Genomic DNA, 21,475 nt, shown 5'->3' with positions numbered 1-21,475 from the left:
ACATACATACACATACACTGAGAAGAGACAAATTATAAAAGTACAGTTTGTCTCAAATCAAACTACTTTGGAGTAACACCCCTTCTGCCTTTTAACTAAAGGTTAACTAAAGGTGGCTTTGAAGGGAGATATCTTTCATGTAAAATAAAGTTAAAAGATGTAAGACTTGATTTGAAAGAATGTAGAAAACCATCAGTTTCAAAAGTGATACATGTTCAAGATGAGTGACAACCGGGCTGGGTTTGAGTCTGGCTTTGGCAATAGACCATCTCCCGACCACTGTCTTCTGAGATTATATTTTTCAATCTCTTGCATGGAGACGCTGCTGTTGATTTCTTTGAAATGTTTTAAGATATTGATTTATTTTAAGTGTTTCCAGCATGATTTTGTAGAGCTGGTAGCTGTTTTCATAGTTTCCCATTTCTTACCCACTGCGTTTGCTTTTCACTTTCGCCTTAAGGCATATGACTAAGAAGGCCATCATTTCCTAAGTTGAAATAAGAGGCAGGTAAGTGTCAGATACTCGAAGCAATCCCACTCTGAGCCACTGAGGTAGAAATGGCTTTCTTCCTGCAGCAATTTATATTTCCAAAGGAGAAGCACGCAGTATGATCTGTCTTTGAAATATGTATTTCTCCCCACTGGGTGAGACAATTCTTTCCTTTGCCAGTATAGCTCTGCAACCTATGACTGCATTTTCCAGATTGGAATCTATCTCCTCATAGACACCCACTGCCTCCACTGCCTCTGCTTGCTGCATACCTGCTCACCTCCATAAGGCAGACCGAGAAGCACCATTGCTGAGTAATCTTTCAACCTCAGGCTACTGTGTCCTGGATACAAGAGCAATTCAGACTTGCATTTACTCGTCTGAGAAGCAACGGGGATGCAGAGCTTCAAAACACATGGGAAATAGGAGCCTTCCTTGCTCCTCATCTCAAAGCCATTGTCTTTCCACACAGTCACTGGAGACTAGAGAGTTCAGGCATGCAATCCAGCAGTAAAAAGCTGGCTAGAATCAACCTTTCACCTGTGTTTTTACTGTGGTTAATAGAAGAGTTGCCATCTTACCCACTCTGAGTGTACATTTCCCTGTGTCAAATGCATTCTATAATGCCATGCAGCCCTCACCATTTCCAGAACTCATCTTGTAAAACTAGGATTCTGTTCCCATTAAATAAAAAGTCCCCCCTCCCTCCTCCTCTCAGCCACTGGAAACCAACGAGAATCAATGCTTTTAAATAGGGGGAATTGCAGCATGTGCAATTGCCTCATATAATCGGCAGAATTTAAAAATAAAAAAATAAATCTCTTAAACGATGCAGGATTTGTTCATATTGGAATAGTGCATGAAAGAAGAAAGCCATGAGAGTTGATGTGCATTGTTAATGCATGTTTTTTAAGCACAGGGGAAATAAGGAAAGGATAATCAATAAAGGGAAATCAATATTTTTGATGTACACATTTCTGTATTTTCCTAAGTTTCTCTCTTGTGTGTGGCCATTTGTTTGTGTACAGATGCACCAGCACACACACACACACACACACATACACACACACACGTACAGAGTGTGTACGTGTGTGTGTGTGTGCGAGCATATGTAACAGTGTGTGAGTGTATGTGTCCAGAGGTTGATACCAGGTGTCATACTCTGTTGCTCTCTGAGACAAAGACTACTTCTGAACATGGAGCTTAGCAATTTGGGCAAACCAGCTAGACAATAAATTACTCCTGCTCCATTCCCATGATGCTGGGGTTACAGCTACACACCACCATGCTTGGCTTTTGTGTGGATTCTGGGGATCTAAACTCAAGTCTCCGAGTTTATGAGACATATGCTGCACTGACTGAGTCATCTCCCAGCTCCCATTTTCCTAAATTTCTACATGATATTCTCATTAATTTTAGTATCAGGAAAACTTGAATTTATATATATTTTTAAAAGAAGTGAACATGTCCCATGTTTTACTCTTAAACAACCACTTGGCAGAAGAGGCACAGGCTTGATATGCTTGGGGAGGGGAGTGATGAGAGAGGCTGAATATTAGGGCACTGACCCAGGTGAGGAATCTGGTGGAATGCTTCAACACTTGGCAGTGGCCTTATAACACATACAGGACAAGCTTTCAAAGCTTCTGGTTAGAAGGAAAAGTTGAAAGTCACACTAGGGATTGGATTAAATGGATCCAGGCAATTCCAGAGCAGATGTTGAGAAGATGTGATTTGCAGATGACTCAGCCACAGAAAGCGACTGTGCTCAGGTTCTCTCTCTCTCTCTCTCTCTCTCTCTCTCTCTCTCTCATTCTCTCTCTCTCTCTCTCTCTGTGTGTGTGTGTGTGTGTATGTGTGTGCATATGTATGTGTCTGCCTCTCATACACACACACATGAGGGAGAGATAAAGAGGGAAAGAAAATACATTTCTATATTTTCCTAAGTTTCTTTCTTGTGTACATACATTTGTCTATGTGCAGATACACCAGCCCATGTGTGTGTGTGTCCAGAGTAAGTACAGGTGCTCTCTTTCTTTCTTTCTTTCTTTCTGTGTGTGTGTGTGTGTGTGTGTAGGAAGAGAGAGAGAGAGAGAGAGAGAGAGAGAGAGAGAGAATTAGGCCACATGGCTCCAAAGTTCTGGATCATCCTTAATTACCAAACTAATTAGTGTTAACATCAATCAGTAGGACAATGCTGGAAATTTCCAGCTCCTTCTGGAAAACTGAAGGGAACTATGGTCAACTGAAACATTTTCTTCCTTTCTATGATGCTGGGATAGAACCCAGAGCCACATATGTACTATGCAAATATTCTAAGATTGTGTTGTATCTCTTGCCCTAAAATCTTTCTTATGAACATAGTAATTCATATCAGCAGTGTTCCCATCCTTCTGAGACTCAGATCTTCCTTCCCCAGCCTCTCCTTCAGCCTCCATTCCCAGTGACCACAGTTTCTCCTGCTTATGCCCCACCCACTTCCTGCTCTGCTCCCAGGAAACAAATCAAGTACACCAATTCGTGTTAAATTCTTGTCACAGTGTGCCCCTCTAGAACAGACTTTGAATGCCAACAACTATATCTCACATCTTAGGGTCCAGAATAGCATCTTCACTGGTTAGTTTTTGTCAATGTAACACAAGCTAGAGTCATCTGCAAAGTAGGAATATCAATTGAGAAAATGTCCCATCATACTGGCTTATGGGTGTATTTGCGAAGTATTTTCTTGACTAATGATTGATGTAGGAGGACCTAGCCCACTACGAGCAGTGCCATCCTTAGGCAGGTAGATCTGGACTGTATAAGAAAGCTAACTGAATAAACCAGAGAGCAAGCCAGTAAGCATCATTCATCCATGGAGTCTGATTACGTTCTTGCCTCTAGGTTCCCGCATTGAGTGAGCTCCTGTCCTGGTTTCTCGTGATGGTGAACTTTAACCTGTAAGCTAAATAAACTCTTTCCTTCCCAAGATGATTGTGCCACAGCAATAGAAGCCAAAGTAGAATAGCATCCTTTACCTTGGGATATTGGGGTTAGGGACCCCTGAATCCTTACTAAATCAAAGATATACATTTTTGAGAAAAAAAAAGACATGTTTATCTCTTAATCTTTTATAAGAACATATTAATACAACACAGCAGGTAAGCTCTTTGGGGCCAGACCTCCAGAATAAAGAAGGAAACAAGAGCTTTGGGGCCTGGCAGCTTAAGTGTTTTAAGATTTGCATGTGTGTGATGCATGGCTCTGCATCAAAGCTTCATTTTGCCTTTTGCACAAAGAGTTAAATATCAGGACTCCCACTCCGGGCCAAAAGAATAATCAAAATCATTTGACAGAACCTAGGGGATGTGATCTAGCAATGTTAACCGCTGTGTACAGAGTTCTTTAACCTCTAGTCTGAATCACTTCATTATACAAATTTGACTTCTAATTTTTTGTATCTATTTCACACTACTGATACTTTTTTTTCAGTTAAAACAACCTGTACTAGCTTGTTTTATTTCAAAGTATTTCCTCCTGGCCTTCACAATGGTACATGGCACGATATTCTGGCTCCCCTCTCCTACTCTCAAATTGAAATAGACCATCCTACTTTTTTCTGGCACTACAAACTTACACATTGTCCGTGATTACTGAAGAGTTACTTTAAAATGTACATATAGATTCTATACTTTCCTATAAAATCCTTAATTACTTGTGGTTGGATTTTTCTGGTTCATTAATTCAACATTTGACTAAAGAAAAAAAAAACCACAAGCCTATAGCCTATAGAACAGGCCAGCAATCACATTTTTACAGTCCAGCACCTTTAGCTCACTAGAAGGCACAAAGGTGTGTTACCTTGGTGAAGTCCAACTTCCTCTCTGTAACATCAGACTGGAGGTTTTTAAGGGCGATTTGATCATTTGCACTATAGCGAGTGTGCAGTAATCCTAGACAAAAGGAGATGACACGGCTACTTTTAGTACACTGAAGGATAAAGTAGAATGCTAGCCTCAATTTAATATGAAATTTAATGTTCCCCCATCCACATGGTATACCAGCCAATAGCAATTCTGGTATATTTCAAGCCATGACAAAACCTGTGTCCTTCCTTCTTTGTTCCCATCACTCCTGCTCTTGGATCTCAGTAATTATTGAATCCGTTACTCAATACAGTAGAATCCTTCCCCATACAGTGGTTTCTATCCTCTAGATTCAGTAAGTGATTGACCAGCTATGGCCTTAATCATGTTTCTATTGTTCCAGGTTTACACTCAGAGAGAAAGAAAACTACATTCTACTTCCTTTAGCACCTCTATAATCGCAGCATAAATACAAGACCGACTTTTAGCCAGTTTCTCAATGCCACTGCAACTACAGGGAGAGTGGGGACCCAGGCACTGGCTGTCAAACTGTTTTTGAGAAAGTGAAGGCGTTTTGGGTATAAGAACATAAAGACATCTAAGGCTGTGGTCAGGCCCAAATGTGGATGAGGACAGATACATGGACAAGACAAACTTCTTTTGGTTTAAGCTTCCTGATGGATCGATGTTTAACATGGCCTGTCTGACCGCTAGAACTCCTAGCAGAGGGGCTTTTGGGGAAAGCACCTTTTGATGAAAGCAAGGAGCATTTTAAAGTTGATCTGGGTCCTGAGGCAGGACTGAGACAAGCTTAGCTGCAGACCTACAATGACAGCAACCCCAAGATCTCTCACAGTAATATTGCCAGGATGTCCTTACAGAAATGTGAGTCAAATATAGGGAGACCTGGTTGGAAGAGTCTGTGCAAGCATAGCCAGAGTCCTAGTCTCTTCAGACCAGGGGCAAAACATTGTCTCCCTATGACTACACTCTACAGAATGTGATTTTTTAAAAACACACTACAATGAAGTGTTTTTAACCCCTGGTCCTGGAGTTTAAACATGTCAAAAACAGGCTCCCTAAATCTAACATCTTATGTCAGAATTCTAGAATATGATGAAATTGGGCTGGGGTGGGGACTTCATCTCCAGTACCATGATAAGATTTCCTGCTTGTTTGAATAAAGTTAAAACATTTTTTTGTCAGGGGGAGGTGGGTGAAAAATCACATAATGTATTACTGTTAAGTTTGGTAGATTTCTGAAGTGGTCAGGATTTGACCTTGGGGGCTTTCAAGGGTCATTTCTAACCCACTCAAAGCCTGCCTCAATTACAGCCTGTCTTTGAGTGACAATGGACCTCCATTACATCCTGTCTTGGGCTGTGGTTCCGTCTATGACTGTCACTGGGTGACAGAGGGTCATTCAAGGTGACGTGCAGATTCCTTTCTGTGAAGCACTAATGTCAGACTTGAAGGGTTTGGTGGGTGCCTGTGCAGCGTCAATGCTTCATGATGGTCAGACGGTGAAACTGGTGAAGACTGAAGTCACCTGAGCTGCTTGTGTAGCATGGTATGAGTGTGAGAACATTAAAATACTCACAGTCTTGGGGACCAGATGGGTTTTTCATGTGCTCTAGTTTGGCCCTAGCTAACCTTCAGTGAATCAGCTGTGGACCCTGCCTTCATCCATAAATGCAGAAAATGATACCTCCTGCAGAAACACAGGCCTTGCCTTCACTTCTCTGGGACATACATCCTCATTAAAGCACTGGGCAAGGATATCAGGTAAATATGCCATAAATGGCTGAGGGTGATATGAGTCAAGGCATGAGTCAAGGCAGTTCTTTGCCAAAATCCAACATCACTAATGTGGTGGCACTAACAGGTCAGGCAGCCACTAAAATTGCACCACAGAGTCCCAGGGTTGGAGTCACAGCTCTGGGTACATGGGTGGCTTTGAGCACATTGCTTTAGTATACGTGGGTTCCTCCCTATGTGGTGAAGGGTATGGAGGTGGTTACTTCACAGGGTAACTGGAAATTTTTGAGTCACGCCCACTACTGGGAGTGAATAGCTTCATTTTTAGGGGGGAAAAGAGAAGGCTGCTGGGACTAGACAGCATGAGTGATTAAGTATGAGCTTCCTACACCTGCTGTAACAAAACAAGACAAATGCATCCTCTAGAGATATCAAATCTAACACTGGGCTAAAATCAAATTAGCAGCCAGGCATTGCTTTCTGAGGGTGCTAGCAGGGGATTATTCTCCTTGACTTTTCTTGCTTCTAGACATTATTCATATTGCTTAACCTGTATCTGCCTCATTCCAGCCTCTGCCTTTGCTTCTGTCCCTTCTCCTTGACTCTTCCCTACTCTTTCCTTTGAAGAAGGGTTCCTGGACCAGAGTGAGCCCACCTGGACAATCCAAGGTAATGTCTTCATATGAAGAATGTATCTGAATATGGGCATATTTGAGGGTATCATATTTCTTGTATCACAGTAACTGGGGGAAGATTCAGGTAGGTAGAATTTTAGAACCTTGAAATATGCATATGACATCTATGTAACAACACAGAAAAACATTTATAATGACACACAATGGAAAGAAGCCAAAAGCCTGTGATTGTGACACTAATACAGTATATGAGGCAATCTACAAAACCAGCAAAGTGCCTGTGTGGGGAAATGGCCTTTCATGAAAAGAGCTGGCCTAGATTATGGGGTCTGAGCAACTGAAGGATACATGCCCAATTAGGCTTTGTGTCTGAAGACTCACAGCTGAGGTGTCAATTGTAGTGATATAGGTGCGACATTGTTTGACCTCACTGCTTCTGTTCTCTCCATCTACAAAGTCAGCATATGTAGCTGATGCTGTTGAGTCCTCATAGCTTCCCCATTGCTGGATTGCTACTCTATTCCTTTGCTGTTTGAAACTTGCTGTCCATAGCGCAGAGCTTCCGTCTCCCTGAGAATCATTCTCCACAAGGGACTAGAGCCACCAACCATGGTTATGATATAAAAGACCATGATAGAGCCAAAGGCCAAATTTTACCTTGAACAACATCCTCACTCAGGTCTCCTCCACTGAATACCCTCCACTTGCCTATGGGTCATCTCTTAAGAATGGTCTATCTATTCTTGAGTGCTCTCAATTGTCTGAGGGCTTTGATTCTTGGGGGAAAGCTGTAATGGCTAACCACCCCTCAAGGCTATCCCACAGCAGAGTTTCTCCAAGTATGCTCCTTCAGCAGCAGGACCAACATTGAAGGAAGTGATAAGAAACATATGTTCTAATAATGCCACCAGCCAACACCACCCGCAGATCCACCAAGTGAGGATCCTATACAGGAGTGTAGATATTCATCCATGCTTCAGCCAGTTTTTCGCACATGAGGCATCACAAGTCCAACATGATCTCAGACTAGTAACACCCCTTATGGATGGTATGTCTGATGACCCAGAAGGGAACCATGGTGCTTTGATTCAAAAACTACCCTTCAGCTCTCAAAGATCTGTGCCCCACATGTATGCAAGGGGACCAAATGATGCTTCACTTAGTATAAAACTAGCAGCAGTGGCATCAGCAAGCTGATATTTATGATACAACAAATTAAAACCATCTAGTGACCTATGGTCATCATTGCTGGTGCAAGGCATTTAATGGTCTGGTTGTTTGTCCATTTACTAACTCACTAGCTTACACTAAGAGATGCTCTCCTGAGTTTGTTGGAATGAATAATCACAGTTGTATCTCAACTCAACCTGAGTTACATACCCAAAGCTATTCTACTCCCTGGTCTCGCTCCAAGTATCCACAGCAGGCTGCACCAGTACCAACAAACTGAGCCATCCTGTCAAAGAGACAGGCCCTGTGCTGAGCAGCAAGAGGTGGGAGGGATTCCCTGCTCTCCATAGGATGTCAAGGCAATGTCATAGAGGATTTGCTATTACAGGCCTCCGATTGACACAGGAAGCTCTTTCAATTGAGGGGGTCAGGAAAAGTTTAGTGGCCTCGACAATTTGGCATGCATTAGAGACATTTCTCATCGCTGTGGCAAAATGACTGATAAAGGGAACTTAAGAAAGGTTTGTTGTGGTTCATAGTCTGAGGTTACAGTCTGTCATGGTGCATCAGGGAGAGTGGCTCGGACTGGGGAAGCAGCTGGCCACACTGAGACATGGTGTCTACTGTAGGAAAACGGGGGTTGATGCTGGTGATGCAGCTCACTCTCTCCTTTGACTCTGTTCATTAAATTCAGTACCCCAGGCCATGGGGATGGTGCTGCCCATCCATGCTCAGGAAGTCTTCCTATCTCAGATAAACATCTCTGGAAACACTCTCACAGATACATCCAAAGGTGTGTCTCCTAGGTGATTCAGAATTCTGTCAAGATGACTATGAAGATTATCATAGGAGAATTTAAACAGAAATGGGAAGGGATGGGGGAGAAAGTAGCATAACCAAGCAGAAGACAAAAGCAAGGGAGAAAGCAGAGCAAGGTAAAGTATAAGACAAGGGCTACTCACACATTGATGACTCGTAGGATGTACCTACAGAATAATAAATTCCTACGCATTGTCTAACATGACTCAAGCTGTCCCTACAAACAGCAGACAACCGCCATTGTGTATTGCCTAATGAACCGATCCACCAATGCCACATGGAAACGGGAGTGTGTGGGGGCCTGTGTGTGCCTGAGTGTACTCACTCACATCTAAGGCGCTGTGACAGAGGAGAGGAAAGGTGCAGACGCCTTGCCCTGTTCTGGTAGATGTTGTAGAATAGCATTTCTAATCGGACAGGAGTCAAGGCTTGTTCTTGATTGCCACTGCCTCCTTAACAATAGCTCCTTCCATTGTTTTTTAAGACACATTTCATAGAGAAAAGTCGCTTTTCAGATTTAGATTTCACTGTCTCTATGGGATTTAACCTCAGTTGAGCCTCTAGAGATTTCTATTTTGGACTTCTAGAACGTTGTATTCGTCCGTCTACCTTTCTGGGTTCTCTTCTTGATGGTTTCTGTTTATTTCTACTTCCCCTTAACAAATACAGGTGGAACAATCTAGCCAGAGGGTTCAGGTCCCCTTTATGAGTAACATCTTAATGGTACTAAAAAAAGATACTTTAAAAGCTTACAGCAGAGCTCTTTCTAGTCATTCCCAACACAGTCTTTCTCAAAAGGGGATCAGTTAACTTCCCTAGAGCTCTCCATTCCATCCATCTTTTCTATGTCCTTAGTGAGTGCTCATATTGCCCCTACCTACAGTACAAACAGAAGCATTACCCTCAGCAGCCCTGCCTTCTCTCACCTCCTGGATCCTCCCACAAGGCAAAGCTGGTTTGGTAGGAAAGCTACCCTCCATTGCATCAGTATACTTTACTTATGCTCCCTGGTCTTGGCCAGCTCACACCTGGGCCAGGGGTCACAAATCATATCTCCTTGCAAGCTTGGCTATCTCTTCATAACACCACCAGCAGTGACCACATAGAGAGGATCTAAGGTTCCTCTTGTTAAAAAAGCTTTCTTCTTCACAATATGGCTTAGAAAATAAATATAACACTGGAATGTACATATATGATCACACAGGGGCTCAAGAGAACCGGTACAGGAAGCCTTGAAACAAAACTACTTCACATCCTGGATGTGGGTACCTTCAACTCCTTCACAACCTTCAACTGACTGATTACAAGTACTGCCTCCCAGTCCTTCCTTGGGCTAACTCCTAACCCTTTATCTCTGACACAGTTCAAAGTCATCTCCTCTCAGAAGGACTCTCTGAGTTGTCCATATCTTCAGCTACCTGCCTCAGACCTCTATCTCCATTTTCCCACATCCATCTTTGTCATGGGCGTATACCTCTAAATCCCTTTGCTTTTGTAAAGGTTGCAGCCACTGGGTCTAGAAACCACCCTAATTCAGTGTGATCTCCCCTAAACATAACCACATCCTCAAAGACCACATTGTTCAATAACATCACATCCACACCATCAAGGATTTGGTCTGCTACATCTTTTTAGGGGACCCAAGTCAGCTCATAGCCCCATCCCAGACAAGTGTTATAACATGGTGTTCTTTCTTCCACTTGCTAAGCAGTCTGACTCCTATAAATATCTCCTCTTTTTCTCTGGAACTTGGTACCTAGGATGTCAGGTCAGGTGAAGACATTAAATATGTACAAGACAAACATAACATTTATACTCTGAGATCTGTGAGGAAAAAGCAAGAACATACCTTCCCCAGACAGTTTAATCATGTCCCACTGATGTTTCAAAGCCTATTACTTCATTTCGAAGACCATCTAAGGACAAAGATGTGCCTTGCTAAATCAAGGAACATGGCCACAGTCTGCATCTATAGCTACAACACTCTCAGAATGAGTCAGAGTCCCAACCTTCTGCCCTGATCCAACTGACAAAATCATCGGAATGTTTACCTAGCAACCAGGTGGTAGATAGCCACCTCAAGGCCATTTCTTGTCACCACTAATTTGGGATTAACATCTGAGATTCATTTGACAAGTAAGATGAGTTTCAAGAGAATGGTTTAAAAGCTTCCTATAGGAAAAGTTAGACATGAAAAGGAAAAACAACAACAACAAAACAAAATAACAACAAGAATCCTTTAAGTACCATCTGGAGTCAGATTTCTTTCCAACCTGTCCCTACTTTCTTAGATTTCACTTGCTTTGACTATATTGGTTCCTTACTAAACAGCAAGTGAGTTGGTGTAAAACTTTCTCTGGAGAACTGCAAAGATGTCTCAGAGGTTAAGAGTACGCACTGCTCTTGCAGAAGACATAAACTGGGTTCCCAGCACCCTCACCAGAAGGATCACAACCATTGATAATTTTAGATTCATGGTATTCAACATCCTCTTCTGGAGTCTATGAACACCTGCACTCACACAGACCTACACTGAAATAGATAATTTTAAAAAATAGAAAGAAATATATTTTTAAAATTTCTTAGCCGGGCAGTGGTGGTGCACGCCTTTAATCTCAGCACTTGGGAGGCTGAGGCAGGCAGATTTTGAGGTGAGTTCCAGGACAGCCAGGGCTACATAGAGAAACCCTGTCTCGAAAAACCAAAATAAATAAATAAATAAATAAATAAATAAATAAATAAAATTTCTTAGGACTACATATACCCAGATAAGACCACAACATTAAACAATTTAATCTGCTTATTGCTAATTTTTAAAACTAGTCTAGATCAACTTCAGGAATATGACATTCTTTCTACTGTAATAGCTATTACGGTTGGCTTTTCTACAATCAAATATCTTTGACCCTAGAATATGAAGAACATTATCTTGTGACTTATAGATGACTCAGTCTGAAGTGGCTTCTCCAGTTATTCTCCCTTATCTAGGAAGGGAAGTAGTCAAGACTCAACTAGAGGCCTAGAATTGCAGATGGGATCAACTAGCTACATATTATGCTGGGAAACCTATGACAAAGTGCAATTTAAAAATCAGGCAGAATGCTAGATTGACAGCAGTAGCCAATAATAAAGCAGGAACAATTACAATAATATGCTATGACAAAACTCTCTTTGTCCCTCTATCTATGTGTGTATGTGCGTGTTGTATGTGCCCATGTGTGCCTTGGTGCACATGACTGTATATGTTGTCAGGAGTCCTGAGAAGGGTGTCAGGTGTTCTCTATTACTCTCTACCTCATTCTTTTTAGGCAGGGTCTCTCACTCAACCTAGATCTTATCTTTTTTTTTTTTTCAGCTAGACTGGCAGCTAGCAAGCCCCAGCAATCATTCTATCTGCATGCCCCTCAGGGCTGGGATTACAGGCATGCATGGGACAATGTCCAGCTTGTTACATGGGTGTTAGGATCTGAACTCCAGACCTCACTCTGCTCAACCCGAACTGAGCTCATATCCACTGAGTCAGCTCTCCAGCCCTCATTCTGGACTTTTTTTTTTAAATGTAAGTTCTGGGAAAATGAAACTCAGGTCCTCATGCTGGTGCCACAGATGCTTTACCCACTGAGCCACCCCCACAGCATGCGTAATGCAACATCTAACAGGTGACTTGTTTGCTTTTGTAATTTCTCACTTGCTACTCTCTGACTATGGTTGGTTACTGGAAACAAGGTACAATCAATGGACCTACAGGTAAGATTGTGGTTAACAGCACAGTGATGTGCTTGCTGTTTTAGCTGTGATGGAAACCAATGAGACCCTGGAGAAATGACTGAACAGTGAACATGTGAACAGAAGTCCCTGTGCCGAGATGGCCCTGGCACACATGAACTGCTACTCAAGCATGAGATGCAGCATCCAAGACCAAAGGGGAGATATGGCCAGCTGGATAATTTAGGACCTTCAATGAAACAGATCATTTGGGATGCTGACAGCTTTATGTTCCGGGATGAGGCATCCACCGCGTGGTCATTATCTAGATGAGCAGTGCCTTTGTAAGCAGTTAGGCAAAGTGAATGCCACTGACTGACCCCAAGGTGTATCATCATCAGCTCACAATGAACTGTGGACTGACCCTGAGGCAAATGTTGACTAGATATTGTCCACATAATTCGTCAATTATGAGAGTAAAATAGTGACACTCTTAAACCCTGTGGATTTTTCAGTCCTAGAGAATCTAATTGAGCAAGATCCCCAGAGTATGAGGGGCAGTCCCTCTGCAACATGATGGAGTGATGCTGCTGCTATGTAGCAGAGATGAGTCTCTTCTAGGGAGACAGCATAAGGGGAGTATCCTCAACTGTGAAGGTCACTCAACACGATAAGGCATGTACAAATCCCACATTCATGGTGTTTGTATACACAGCATCACCACCACCACCATCCAGCCTTAGTGCAGTACATGTTCACTAAGCTCTCAAGTAAAGCACTAGGAGAAGACAGGCACACAACACTCAGAAGTCCCTGGATCTGAAGAGTCCATGGCCTAATGGGGGTGGGGGAGATGTGACATGGAGATCTTATGGGTGACTTAAAAATGTTGTAAGTATACATAATGTAACATTTTCCCTTTCTGTCACTTTTAGGCATGTGTTTGGTGGCACTACGAATAGTCATGCTGTTACACCACTCAGCTCCCAGAACTTCTCCTCTTGCAAAACAGAAATCATCCTTACTTTCAACCCCTTGCTGCCGTTCCTCCAGCCTCCAGCCTTTATGAGTTCCCCAGCAGTAGGAACAGCATCTGAGTTCAACATGCGAGCATCATTTGTGACTGGCATATTTCACATTATATAACATCCTCAGGGTTATACATCTGTTGGAACTCCTTGTCCTTTTGAAAGCTGAGTAGCATCCATCATACAGATAGATGCCATCCTGCCTATCTGTTTATCCGTTTTTTGTTAGCTGGCACTTGGGGTGCCTCTGCATCTTAGCTGCTGTGAAGAATGCTCAATACAGTGGATGCACAAATATTTGAGTTCTGGCTTCTCATCCTTTCTTGCAGGTTCCCCTTTGTCTTTCAGTCTGCAGCTCCAATTTGATCTTACGCAGTTCCTTCTTAGGTGAACATACAGCAGCTCTTTCACACGTGGAGACCAGGGCACCATCCTTGAGTGCTACTCCTCAGACTTTAGCCAGCCTTAGTTTCTGACAGTGTCCTTGGCCTGTAACTCCCCAACTAGTCTAGGTTGGCTAGTCAGCCAGCCCAAGGGAATCTCCTGCCTTCACTTCTGCAGCACTGGGGTTACATTACTGGGTACAACACTGCCCAGTGTTTTTCTTTATTGGTTCTTGGGGGTTGAACTCAGGTTTTCCAATCTCCCCAGCCTTGTGGTATCTTCTTGAAAATGTATGTATGGGGAAAAGGTAGACGCATAGATCATTTTAGCAGTCATATTAAACCCTCCTTTTTTTTTTTTTTTTGATGGTTACCATTTCCTCCTAGGCTACTGCTTGTATAGAATGAGGGGAAAATGGGAGGGGGATCTTGATTTGAGCCGGTGATAGGTGGTAATAGATGGCTGCCACTGAACACAGGCGTTCAGTGTTGTATGGCTCACTAGTGGGCAACCTGGCTTAGGCAACCCAGGGTTCAGGTATGGTGACCAAACTTCTTGCCATTCCTTAGCAACCTAAGCAGAGAACCAGAATCTGTGTAGTAGGAACACTTAATGAAAGAATAGAGAAGATGAGAATCTTGTCTTTGTTCCTCTGGCTCCATGAGGGCACAGCATGGTCATCTGGGAAGAGGCCTGGTAGGCAGCAAGGACATTAGATTCAAACCCACTCAGTTGCAGCCTAAGCAGGTTGACATCCCTTCAGGACCCAATGTCCCATCTCTGCTTGGGCTTCTGAGCAATGTCCTATTCTCTTGGAGTCCTATCCTACCATGGCTGGGGCATTACGTGTTGAGGACACATGAGCTAAGGTGTATGGAAGAGGGTTGTGATCTCCACTTGGAGTTTTATCCTTTAATGAAGAGGAAACTGGCCTAGTGTGCATCAGGCTTCTTCTACTACACTTTCTTCTCCATCAGACTTGCTGAACACAAATCATCATTATACCATATTGAAGTCATGCAGCCATTCGATTTCATGGGAAGCCATTATTCAGGCAAAAAACTGGGGACAGTGACCAAGAAGAGGAAGCTCCCTCTCTAACTTCAGCCTGAGTGACATCCAGCCTGTAATAGGATCCCAGTTATCCAGGTCATTAGGCATAGGCTTGCGGCATTCTAAAGGATAAGCAAGGGTGATTAGATTCTAGTTGAAGGCTAGAGGATGTCCAAACACCAGGACAGAAAACAGGACATTTTTGAAACCTCTTCACAAGATGACCCAAGGTCACCTAAACCCAGCTGCCAAGCATGCACTCCAGTAACATCAGAAGAACTTGTCAACTTAGGTTCATTAGAGAAACAAAATGCAAAGGTATTCTCATAAGATGTCATGGCGGAACAACGTGACACTTGTGTATGGGACTGCTGACTTCTTTTCGACAGTCTGTTTAACTGAATTGGCCATAACTGCAAGCCTGGTTCCTGGAGCCCACAGAGATGATTACAAGCTCCGCCAAGAACTGGACAAATGAGGCTGGCGCAGCGTCTGAAAGCCCCAAGTGGTAAATCTCTCATTAGAAGAGCCATTAGCTGCACACAGCACATCAGGTGGCTGGGTTAGGGAGTGAGGAGAGGCACCATCACTGGGCTGGATCTGAGAGCACAACACCAGAGGAAAAGCCCAGGCTTGCAGAGGCCTGTCCACATCCCTGCCATTAGCTGGCTCCCTGCTTAGAAGGCGAAGTAGCCTCTACAGAACTCCCTAACAGCTTATCAGCTATGCTGACCAATTAGAATGAGGTTGCTTTCACCTGGAAGGCTTTCCCCTAGAGTTCTTGGGCTTTTCATCTCAGTTGAATGCAGTCGCAAGTTCTCAGTATTCTCCGTGCTATATCCTCCTTTTCTGCTTAGGGCAGACCTCATGATGGTTCAGGAATCATAGAAACTGACCCGAGAGGTAAGAAGCATATAAGAGTTCGAAGCCTCCAGAAACATCTTCATAGCCACTCCTACCTCAAGGCAAAGAAGGAAATAGGGGACCAGAGATGGGCAGAGCTTTCCAAGAAGTCTCAGCCAAGAAGCAGCAGAATCAGCCTCACTCTGTCAAGCATAATGAAGTTGTGCTCACTAGCTTTAAGGGTCAACATGACACAACCCAGAATCACATAGGAAGTCTTAATGAGAAATTATCTACATCAAGTTAGCTTGTGGGCATTTTGGTTTAAGATTGTCTTGGTTGCAAATTGATGTAGAACTAGCCCATTGTGGTCAGTACCATTCTCTAGGCAGGGGGACCTGAAGTCTATAGGACAGTAGAAAGCTGGATGAAAGCCACAGCAAGCAGGCGGCTTGGTGGCTTCATTCTCTCTGCTCCTGACTTTAGATATGACATGACTAGCTGCTGCTTGGAGTTCCCACCCTGACTTTCCCAAAATGATTGACTGTAACCTGGAATTGTAAGTCAAATAAACCCTTTCCCCCTCTAAGTTGCTATTGTTCGGGGTATTGTATCACAGCAATAGAAATAAAACTTGAACAGAAGACCTGAATCTTTACCATTCTGGATTTTTCTCTAACCACACTCCTTCCTGCTGAACTAAGCTGTGCATTCTCAGCACCCCAAATGATTAACTGTATGTTACAGTAACAGTTTTATTCAGTTTACCTTATTTTCCATAGACTTTCCATCTTGAACAGGATAAGCATAGCTCAGTGGCTTTAGGACACCTCTATCACCTCCCAAAGAAGTCCCAGACACATGAGAAGTTACTCTAAGTTCCTGTACCCTAGTCCCCATTACATACTAATCTGCTTTTGCTCTCTGGTTAGCCTATCCTGGACACTACTTTGATGGAATGATGGGAGGTGTGGCCTCCCTTGGCTTCTTTCACTTAGCATCGTTTATACAGTTCCCTAGTGTTGTACACACATGGAGACTTTATTCATTTTCATAGCAGACTAATTCCCTGTTAATTGGAAAGACTGCACGTGAGCTGATAGTCATTCATCAGCTGATGGGCATTTAGGTTGACCTAGTCTACCATAAACCTTTGTGTACAGGTTTTCATGCAGAAGCCTGCCCCTGTACACTGAAGTGCTAAGGTATATGGTAATTCCATACCTGCCCTTTGAAGAATTGCCAAGCCAATTATTTTCCAAAGTATCTGGATCATCTTGTGTCATAAATGACAGCATAGGCAAGTTACATTTTTGGTTTTGGTTTTATTTTTGTTGTTCCATCCTTGCTAACACTTGTTATTGTCTGTCATATTTTTTCTTACAGTTTCCCAAGTGCACGTGAACTGATAGCCTGTTGTGGCTGCATTGCTTTGATGCCTAACAATATTGAACACCTTTTTATGAGCTTAATGACCTTTTTACACCCCGTCCCCTGTATTCCTGGGAGGAGAAATGACAACAGTGGTTCCCAGACTCCCATGATCTGTGTCTCTTATCCATGGATGGTCAAACATGGAGCTGTTATCATAAGTGAGGCTGAGGGAATACCACAGATGTGGAGGTGCATCTAACTGGGCAGCTCCTGAACTTTTAACCTAGACAAGTCACCTTACTTCCTTGTACCTCAGTTTCCCAAAAGACCTTTAGCACCCTACCTGCTTGTGGAAGCATCAGATGATTTCCATTTCTTTACCTCCACAGCAAGCATTAGTGAATCATTCACTGTGGACAGGACCCCGGCCTGGATACTGAGGTCACAGTGATGGACACAGCAGGTAAAAAAAAAAAGTCTCTGCCCTCCTGAAGGTTATGTCAAGTCTAACATTCTCAAAAACCTTAATGAAGCTAGTTATTATTACATACAACTTTCTTGCTCTTGATTGCAAAATAAGTACCAGTTCATCAGAAAGCAGAAGGACAAGACAAAGGGAGTTTCACTAATGAACTTGAACTTTAGTGAGAGACAAAGAATTAACTTCAATAATTGCAGCTCTCTGCCTGTTCCAGGCATGGCCTTTCCTTTCTCTCTGAGACTGAAAGGAGAGGGGCCAGAGAAGCCACTGGCTACAGGTCCACTAGGGATCAGAGATGTGAAAAAGCACAGAAGGCAGGGAGAGGAGGGAGGAGGAGGGAGGGAAGTATGAGGGGGGAGGGGAGAGGGATTAAGGGGGAAGGGGGGAGGGAGTAGAAGAAAGAGAGGGAGAGACTTATTTAGCATCTCTAGATACCTAGATAAAGGATCTCTGGAACACTTTCCAAGCTAGGAGCGATTTACAGGAATAAAATGGTAAAATCATAAAATCACAACAAAATCAAATAAAGAGGCTTCATGGAAGCAATGGGCAAGGCAATTGGCTCAAGATGCTTGGCATGCACAGCAGGGCTAGGTGAGGGCTTGGTCATAGAGGATGGTAGGTGGGGCCTTGGGATGCACAGCAGGGCTAGGTGGGAACTTGGACATGCAGAAAGGTAGGTGGAGACTTGGGAATTGCAGCAGGACTAGGTGGGGGCTTGGGACATGCACAGCAAGGCTAAGTGGAGCTATTACTGAAGGAAGAAGAAAACCTGGTAACTCAAAGCATGTTTCTAGGGCAGGAAGCCAACAAGGTTTCAAGGCCACACTGCTCTGCTCAGAGGTTGGCAAAGCCATGATGGGCCAGCATTCACTATCAGTTCCATTTAGGACCACCCCTAAGAATTGAATGAGCCTCAGAATCTTCTCCAGGTTCCCTTACCTGCCCAGCAATTCTGACCTAACCAAGTACTTGGATGCCAGGTCCTTCCCTAACATTCTATTGGGAGAGCTTCTCCACATGAACTGTAGCTGCTTTCCAAGGTCCTGTGGGATTATCTGCCATCTGACAACTGTAATCTCCATGTATGGGGGAGGGTGGGAATCTGGTATAGAGGGCATGTCACTCATGGCTAGTCAAGGTCACCAATACATCTGTCTTTGCAGAAAGATGGATGAGAAACAGCCATGTCCTACCAAATGCTAAGTTCTCTAAAAGTTATGGGAAAGGCAATATATTACTAGAGAAAGAACAAAACCAAACTGGCAGAAAAGAACAACAACAAAAGAACATAAAAGACAACCTCAGACATACGGAAATGCAGAAAATAATAAGTGGGCATAGCATATTAGTAGATATTGACAATAAAAACAAAAATTAGTAAATGATAGTAGTAAGTGATGACTGAGTAGCCCATTATTATTTTGAAAACCCAAATATCATCCTTATTGCTTACCAAACCCACCAATCAACTACAGCTAACCTAAAAAAAATGTACAAGTAAACAGCTTGTTTTTAAAGCCAGGAACTATGGTACACATCTGGCACCTCAACACTAAGGAGGTAGAGTGGGAAGATCAGAAGTTCAAGGCCATCCTTGGCTGTGTGGCAAGTTTTATGTCATCCTTAGCTACATAAAAGCCTGCCTCAAAACTAAAAATGTATTTTAAAGATATAGAGTAGTTAATACTTTTTGTCACCCTGGGTAGGAAAGGGTATCTTTAGAAAGTTCTCAGTGAAAATCTCACAGTCTATTTATAAATTCTCATGTTGAAAACATTTTGCTCTCTCTCTCTCTCTCTCTCTCTCTCTCTCTCTCTCTCTCTCTCTCTCTTTCTCTCTCTCCATCATTATTTTTTGTTGTTACCACTGAAAAGGGAGGTGATATTAGCTGAAGCCAAGGATGCTTCTAATTACCATGTGATACCAAGGGCAGCTAGCTATAATGGAGGATTATTTGGTCCAGGTTGTTAATAGTTCTCAAGATAGGAACCCTGACACAGACACAAAAATAAGAGATTTGCAAAGACAGTTCCACAATGCTTAAATAGGACTGACCCCTCTCCACCAAGTAAACTTCCTTATAGGCATAGAATGGTCACTGCAGACAGGCTCACCTTAACCATTTCCTCACACACTTCACAGATATTATTTTGGGAAAATTCACAGATGAACAGCTTTTAGAATACAATATGGCAGAACTTCTTTGTGAATTAGGAATTAGCGAAACTGTCTCATAGAAGGCTCAGAAAACAACAGCAATAAAATAGGAAAAAGGAAGAAGCATTGAACTTCAATAAGTTATTATATCTTCTGTTCACAAGGGGACATCATAGGAAAATGAAAGGCTGCCACATACAGGAAATATTCTAACAAAGGAGAGATAGCTGGGATATTTAATTGACAGGGTCATTCAAAGTATTAACAAAAGTATAAACAGCCCAACATAAAATAGAGTTACCAAACATCTGTTTGTCTTCCCTTGGTTGGCAACAACTTTCCTTTTCCTGGCTGTTGCTAGGCATCTGGGAGTGATGTACAAATTCAGGCCATTTCACCCAGGGCATCAGACTACTGGGCCCTCTACTTGGTTATAAAGAAGGAATGGGTTGCCAACCCTTTCCAAGATTGCAGGATTCTGGACCATTTCTGGCTCCCTTCTATATTCACTCCAGCTTCTCATTCCCTACCTTGACCCATGGCTAAACATCTGTATAGTGAGTTGCTCTATGGAAACCTTTGTGTTACTATGCTTGTCAACTTGACACACGCTAGAATCATATGAAAAGTGGGAATTCCAACTGAGGAGATGCCTTCATCCTATTGGCCTGTAGGCAAACATGTAACGCATTTTCTTGATTGACGATTGATATGGAGGTGCCTGATCCATTGTGACTAGTGCCATCTCTGGGCAGGTGGTGGAGAGTATATAAGAAAACAAACTGAGCAAAGCACAGGATAAAACCATTAAGCATCATTCCTTCATGGTCTCGGCTTTAGTTCCTGCCTCCGGGTTCCTGCCTTCAGTGTCTACCTTGGCTTCACCTGATGATGGACTGTAACCTGTGAACCTAATAAGCCCTTCCCTCCCCACATTGCTTTCATTCATGGTATTTATCACAGAAACAGAGGTCTGACTAAAACAGCCTTGCAGGGAGTCTTCAATGCTCAGTCTGTATCTTCATCATAGCAAAGAGGCTGGGGTCTGAGCTGCCCTCCCAGTGGTAGCAATTCCAACTACATATCGCTATCCCTTTCCCCATCTCTTCCTGGCTCTAGAAATCTTACTGAAAGCAACTGTATTAGTTTCTTCTGCTGTGAAGAGATGACCACGGCAACTCTTACAAAAGGTCCCATCAGCATGGCAGTATGCAGGCAGACATGGTGCTGGGGAGGTAGCTGAGAGTTCTACATCTTGATTTACAGACAGCAGAAGGACCAAGATCTCAAAGCCTGCCCTGACAGTGACACACTTCTTCCAGCAAGACCATACCTACTCCAACAAGACCACACCCCCTAAGAGTGCCACTCACTATGGGCCACTTCTAGTCAAAGCAGCACATTGCATTTCTGATCCCCAAGGCTTGTAACCACACCATAATACAGAAATGCATTCAGTTCAACTGAAAGTCCCCAGAGTCAATCACAGTCTCAACAATGTTTAAAAGTCCAAAAGTTCAGTCTCTTCTGAGATTCATATGATCTCTTAACTGTAATCTATAAAAAATCAAAATGAAAAAAGCAGATCACACATTTCCAACATACAATGGCACAGACAAGGCCACGCCCCCTCATAGTGCTACTCACTATGGGCCAAGCACTCAAACACAAGTCTATGGGGCCATTCCTATTTAAAGCACCACAGCAAAGTATTCTCATTCTCGTCTCCC

General features: G+C 43.0%; 1 protein-coding gene across 2 annotated transcripts in view; it reads right to left on the bottom strand.

The window, feature by feature from the left end:
• The window catches only part of CUNH10orf90 (chromosome unknown C10orf90 homolog), a 100,525-nt gene that overhangs the window by 78,348 nt on the left and 702 nt on the right, over window positions 1-21,475 (bottom strand). Inside the window, exons 1-2 of one of the 2 annotated variants that reach the window (XM_028772553.1) lie at window positions 10,567-10,724; window positions 4,331-4,422 (exon numbers count right to left, since the gene is read on the bottom strand). The exons of the other annotated variant lie outside the window; for it this stretch is intronic. Coding sequence (XP_028628386.1) covers window positions 4,331-4,422; window positions 10,567-10,588 — 114 coding nt within the window. The 5' untranslated portion in view covers window positions 10,589-10,724. Of the gene's footprint in view, window positions 1-4,330; window positions 4,423-10,566; window positions 10,725-21,475 lie in introns of those variants that run through there. 2 annotated transcript variants of the gene reach the window in all.

The sequence above is a fragment of the Grammomys surdaster genome, unplaced genomic scaffold (genome assembly GCF_004785775.1).
Source record: "Grammomys surdaster isolate TR1022 unplaced genomic scaffold, NIH_TR_1.0 214, whole genome shotgun sequence".
NCBI classification, from domain to species: Eukaryota; Metazoa; Chordata; class Mammalia; order Rodentia; family Muridae; genus Grammomys; species Grammomys surdaster.
This window is presented reverse-complemented; position numbering and strand designations above follow the sequence as displayed.